The sequence below is a fragment of the Pelecanus crispus genome, chromosome 7 (assembly GCF_030463565.1).
Source record: "Pelecanus crispus isolate bPelCri1 chromosome 7, bPelCri1.pri, whole genome shotgun sequence".
NCBI classification, from domain to species: domain Eukaryota; kingdom Metazoa; phylum Chordata; class Aves; order Pelecaniformes; family Pelecanidae; genus Pelecanus; species Pelecanus crispus.
Genome location: NC_134649.1, coordinates 10,950,285 through 10,956,417, shown reverse-complemented (window position 1 = coordinate 10,956,417; position 6,133 = coordinate 10,950,285). Strand labels below are relative to the sequence as shown.

At 61.2% G+C, this 6,133-nt stretch overlaps 1 protein-coding gene across 1 annotated transcript; it reads left to right on the top strand.

The window, feature by feature from the left end:
* Positions 1-2,941: 2,941 nt before the first annotated feature.
* Positions 2,942-5,616, top strand: MEX3B (mex-3 RNA binding family member B). Its single transcript, XM_075714391.1, has 2 exons — positions 2,942-3,203; positions 4,175-5,616. Exons 1-2 carry the CDS (start codon positions 2,942-2,944, stop codon positions 5,614-5,616), a joined length of 1,704 nt encoding a protein of 567 aa, XP_075570506.1.
* The last annotated feature ends 517 nt before the right edge of the window (positions 5,617-6,133 follow it).

The following is a 6,133-nucleotide window of genomic DNA, read 5'->3' as shown; positions in this document are numbered from 1 at the left end:
ATTTATGCCCTCACTGCTGGAGTTCAACAGTTATCCTCTACGTTGGTGTGTCTTTCCCTCATCTCTGTCCTGTTCTGCCCCTGTCTGGTAAATGGGTACAGTTATTTTCTGTCTCACAGATTTTTAGAGTCCTTGAGTTAAAAAGACTGCAAAGAAGCAGACTTTTCAGTCTTATTTTATTTAATAAGAAAGAGCATTATTTTTATTGCTGTCAAAGTTCTGTCCATCTGTTTTTCTCTGTTTAAGAAAAAGATGCTCAACACTGAAAATAGTTAAGAGCCTTCTGGATCCTTGAGCATTTATAAGTAATCTCTTGTTTACCCCCTATGGAAACCATCACTTGCTGCCTATGGAAGTAAAGTGTAAATTTGTAAAATAAGTAATCTTTTAAATACAAAACTATAGAATTTCCTTAGTTGATGGGACAAGCTAAGCACTTAGGAAAGCACATCACCGGTGTATACCCTTGCTAGAAAAGAATCCACTGGAGCTTTGTTATAAAACATGCAAACATCCTGAGGAAGTGACAGTAATTTGCAATAAACACTGCATGTAAACAATTAGCTGTGACTTGTTACACTTGTTTGTACAGGCAGCTGGCTAAACAGATCTGTGTGCACTAGTAAACGTCTGTCCCCATCAAACTTGATACTGGAAAACAATTACTTGGTATTTAATTTCTCTGAAGTAAGAAGTCAGTCTTTTGTACCTGACAGCTGGCAAGAGCTAAGTACATGGGGGTGCCTATGGATACATGGAGAAAAGCTGGAGAAATAAAATGCGATGGCGGTGTTTTTATGAGAGCGGTGAGGGTGCTTTCATGTCTATTGACCAGACTGAAGGAAGGTTTTTGTGGCAGGGTACTTGGTGGAAAAGATGTTTTTACTGGTTGAGGGGTCCCGTGGTGGCAGAGGTGAAAGCAAGCGATTTGGTCATGCAGGGTCCAAAGAAGAGGCAGGTGTGACTGGTTTTCTAGTGGTTTAGCAACATGGATATAAGATGTTGGTGAAATTGTGCCAGAGCAGTTACGCATGATGCGTTCTTCCCTTTCAGACGGTTACAAAACAGAAACGTCGAAAACGCAAGCTGCAAGGCGAGGGAAAGCGGGCAGCGCAGCGTTTGGCAGTCACGCTGCAGGCTGCAGCTGGCAGGTGCCGCCCCGCTCCGTCCCCGCGCGGGCCAGCCCGGCAGGCGGGAGGCGGGGGCCGCAGGCCGGCCTCTGCGCCGCGCAGCCTGAGGCACTGCAGCCCTTCGGTAACCGCCGTCGCCGCCACAGCGCCCGGGACGCGCCGGGCCCGCAGCAACGCCGGGGCAGCGCCGGGGCCGCGGTTCCCCCTCCAGCTGCCGCCCCCCGCAGGGCGCTGCCCGCGCCCGCCGGGGCCTCCCGGCTGCAGCGCCTCAGGGAGGGCCAGGAGGCGCCTCCGCGGCCGCAGCCCCCGGGCCCGCAGGCGCTGCCTTCCCGCTCCTCGGGAGACCGCGGCTGGGGGCAGCCGCCGGCCCCACGGCTCCCGGTGTCTCCCCCCGGGGGGGCCTCCCGGAGCGGGGGGAGGGGAGCCCTGGGGACAGGGTCCCCCCGTTACCGCGCCGTGCCAGGGGCGCGAAGCCCCCCCCCCCCCGCTCCTCGCCGAGGGCCCGGCCCGAGCGGCCTCAGCTCCCCTCAGCCCCGGCGCCGCGCGGGCGCAGTGCGCGGGGGGGGGGGGGGGGGGGGGGGGGGAGCGGTGGCGCGCAGGCGCAGGGCGCGCACCGGCGGCGGGCGGGTCCGCGCGGGAGCCGGCGGGGCCCCCGCGCGGCGGGGAGCTGCGGGCGGCGCGCGCGCGAGGTGCGCTGAGGGGCGGCCGGGGCGCGGGGCAGGGCGGGCGGCGCCGCTCCCGTGGGCGGCCGGGACGGCGGCCCTGCCCGCGTCGCTCGCCGCTCGCCGCTCGCCGCCTGGCAGGAGGGCTGCGGGGGTCTCCGGCCGCCGGCGAGCGGCAGCGCGCTCCTGCCGAGGCAGGCGGCGCACAAAGGACCGCGGTGGCCGCCCATCTCGGCGCACACCCCCCGCCAAAAAAAAAAAAAAAAAAAGCCAAAACCAACCAACCCAACCCACACCACCACCCGAAAAAAGCCCAAAGCCCGCCACCGGCGCTCCGCTGGCGGCCGGGAGCGGGCCTGCTTAGGGCGGGGAGGGGCAGCCCGCGGACAATGGGCGCACGCCGGGCCGGGGGCCGGCAGAGGCGCGCGGGGCCCGGTATTGTTCCGCGCCCGACAACAAAGAGCGGAGCCGGGCCGGGGCGCGGGGGGGCGGGGGGGGCAGCGCCGGCCCCTCCGCGCCGCGCCCGGCCAATGGGCGCGCGCAGCGATGGCGGCGGCGGCGCGGGGCTGTCAGCGATCGCCGCTTACGCTGCGGCGCCCGGCGCGGCCCCCCCGCCTCCCTGCCTCCCTCCGCCCGCCTCTCCAGAGCCGTCTGGCTGCAGCAGTGCCTCAGACAGAGGAGGGGAGAGGAGGAAAAAAAAAAAAAACGCTGAGTGAGTGGAGTGGAGCCTGGGAGGGGCTCCTTAAAGAAACGCTGCCGTCGCTTGGCATTGTGGCCGGCGAGGAACTCGAGGGGGGGAAGCCATCGGAGCTCCTCTCGCTATCCTCTTCCCACCCCCCCACCCCACCCCCAGCCGACAAAAAAAAAAAAAAAAAGGAAAAAAAAAAAAACCAACCTCGGGGGGGGAGTCGTGGGGGGGGTCCTGAGAACATCTTATAAACCGGATTGCACTGAGAGGAGGGAAAAAAAAAAAAAAAGCAAAAAAGATACAAAATATACAAGCAAAAGGCAACAACTCCCCGGTCTCCAGCAGTCGCCCACCCTCCCTTTCCTTCTCTCCTGCTGGCCATCTGCCTTGGGTTTTCCTTTGTGTCTGATCTTTTACTACTGAGCCGAGTGCAGGAGGAGGGTGCAACACACACAGGGACTATGCCTAGCTCGCTTTTTGCAGACATGGAGAGGAACGGGAGCGGCGGCGGCGGCGGCGGTGGTGGTGGTGGTGGAGGGGGAGAGACCCTGGATGACCAAAGAGCCCTTCAGATCGCCCTGGATCAGCTCTCCCTGCTGGGGCTGGACAACGACGAGACGGGCTCCATTTACGACAGCGAGCCTCGGAAAAAGAGCGTGAACATGACTGAATGCGTGCCGGTGCCCAGCTCGGAGCATGTCGCTGAGATAGTGGGGAGACAAGGTGGGTGACTGCATGCGAGGGGGTGTGGGTGAGCGGGTCTCCCCTCCGCGCTGCCGGGCGTGCGGCTCAGCTGCGACACTGGCCGTTCCCAGGAAAACTGCAGCCGTGCCGGGGTGCCCGGTGCCGGCTTCCCCCAGACAAAGAAAGTGCAGCAGCCGTGATGTTTCCGAGCAGCGTTATGCATCAGTTTCGAGATGCACTTTCAGCTGCCGGGAGGGGGGAAATAAAAACCCAACCATGAAAATAATAATAATAAAAAAAAAATCGTTCCTTTCCTCCGGCTGCAAAAGTTAGATTTGCAAGAGGAAACGGGAAGAAAATGGGAGCCTGGGTGCCTTCTCCCCCTCCCCCCCGAAGTTAGAAATCGTGGATTATTTTTAAGGAAGAGAAATGGAGTGGGGAAGTGGAACAATGGGATTGGAATAAAGCATCCGCAGTGGGGAATGTGGCTCATTCGGTACAGCCGCTGCTCCTCACCTTCTTAAGAACTGATTTTATTTTTCCGAAAGGAAAGTGCTGAGCAGGAATGTGGACCGGCGGGTGTGTTGATTTGTTAGGGCTGCTTGCGTTTTATTTTATTTTTTTTCTGGACGTGCAGTTTTTCTGCACGCTCCTTTTCACGCTCCTTTTTTTTTTTTTTTTTTTTTTTTTTTTTGTTGCCGTGCCTGTGAACTGCACGCTGGTAGTTTTGGGGCAGTTTGCACGGCAGATGTGTCGGTGGCCACTCGCGATGCCTCCGAGTGTGTGCCAGGGCTGTGGGCTGACGTGACTTTACGCCGTGACTGGGGCTCCTGGACGAGATGCCAGCCATCACCTGGCGTAGGGGGACAATGTGTTTTGGGTGGGTGTGTTTTTTTTCCCCCCTCCCTAGCCGCATCCAAATAATGGGTTGTAACCGGTTCTCCCCCCCCCCTCCTCCCCTTCCTCCTCCTCCTCCTCTTCGCCCTCCATCTCCCGCATCTCGTTCCCAGGTTGTAAAATCAAAGCTCTGCGGGCAAAGACCAACACCTACATCAAGACCCCGGTTCGCGGGGAGGAGCCGCTCTTTGTTGTGACGGGCAGAAAGGAAGATGTGGCCATGGCCCGCAGGGAGATCATCTCGGCGGCCGAGCACTTCTCCATGATCCGAGCCTCGCGGAACAAGAACACGGCCCTGAACGGCACCGTTCCCGGCCCCCCGAACCTGCCCGGCCAAACCACCATCCAGGTGCGGGTGCCTTATCGCGTGGTGGGCTTGGTCGTGGGGCCCAAGGGGGCCACCATCAAGCGCATCCAGCAGCAGACGCACACCTATATCGTGACCCCCAGCCGGGACAAGGAGCCGGTCTTCGAGGTGACGGGCATGCCCGAGAACGTGGACCGGGCGCGGGAGGAGATCGAGGCGCACATCGCCATGCGCACCGGCGGCATCATCGAGCTGACGGACGAGAACGACTTCCACGCCAACGGCACGGACGTGGGCTTCGAGCTGAACGGCACGGGCAGCCTGTGGAGCAAGCCCACGCCGCCCGGCATCACGCCCACCCCGGGCCGCAAGCCCTTCTGCAACTACCGCAACGACAGCTCCAGCTCGCTGGGCAGCGCCTCCACCGACTCCTACTTCGGGGGCGGCACGGGGGGGGGCGGCGGCGCCCGCCTGGCCGACTACAGCCCCCCGAGCCCGGCGCTGAGCTTCACCCACAACGGCAACAACAACAACAACAGCGCCAACGGCTACGTGTACGGCGGCGGCGGCGGCGGCGGCGGCGGCGGCGACGTCCTCTCCTCCCCGGACTGCTGCTCCGATCTGCCCTTCGACTCGCCGCCCGGCTTCGACCTGGCGCCCGCCCCGCCGCCCGGGGCCGCCCTCCTCTGGCCGCAGTTCGAGCGCGGCCCCGCCGCGCCCCCCTCGCCCGCGCCCTCGCCCGCCGCCGCCGCCGCCGCCGCCGCCTTCCCGGGCGCCGCGCCCGCCAATGCCAACCTGGCGCTGCTGGTGAGCGGCCCCCGGCGGGGCGGCGGCGCCCCGCCCCCGGCGCGGCTCTCCCCGCCCCTGCACGGCAGCGCGGCCGGGCCCGAGCACCCGCTGGCGCGGCGGGTGCGCAGCGACCCGGGCGGGCGGCTGCTGGGCGCCTCCTACCCGCTGTACGCCAACGGGCTGGGCTCCCACCTGCCGGGGCTGCCCTCCGACTCGTCGGCCTCCTCCTCCTCCTCCTCCAGCTCCTCGTCCAGCTCCTCCTGCTCGTCGTCCGGCGTGCGGCGGAAGGGCAGCCGCGACTGCTCGGTGTGCTTCGAGAGCGAGGTGATCGCGGCGCTGGTGCCCTGCGGCCACAACCTCTTCTGCATGGAGTGCGCCAACCGCATCTGCGAGAAGACGGAGCCGCAGTGCCCCGTCTGCCACAGCGCCGTCACGCAGGCCATCCGCATCTTCTCCTGAGGGCCGCCGCCGCGGGGGCGGGCGGGGCCGGGCCGGGCCGGGCCGGGCCCGCCGGGGGCTGCGGGCTGCGGGCTGCGGGCGCGGGAGGGCTGGGGGTGGTGGTGACAGCGGGTGCATGCTATACATAGTAACGGGCGACTCCATTCTAGTGCTAGGCTAGTTTTTACACTGTACTTTAATACGAAGCTTCCAAAACTCCCCCCTTTTTTTTTTAAAAACAAACAAACGAAAAAAAAAAAAAAAGAAAAAAAAATATTGAACGTAGAAGATTGCTTATGATGATGACAATGGTGTGTGGACTGTTAGTAAAACGTGCTGGTAGTTCCTAGGATGCTTATTACAAAATAATTATGGGTGGATACTTTTCTGAATGTTCTTGAAAGGGCAAGAAGTTCCTGTGAAGACCATGATACTGCAGCTTTATCAAAGTTTAAAAAAGAAAAAAAGAAAAAAAAAAAAACAAACAAACCTGTAACATATCTCTTATATATATTAAAAACGTTTAAAGGTTTTAAAG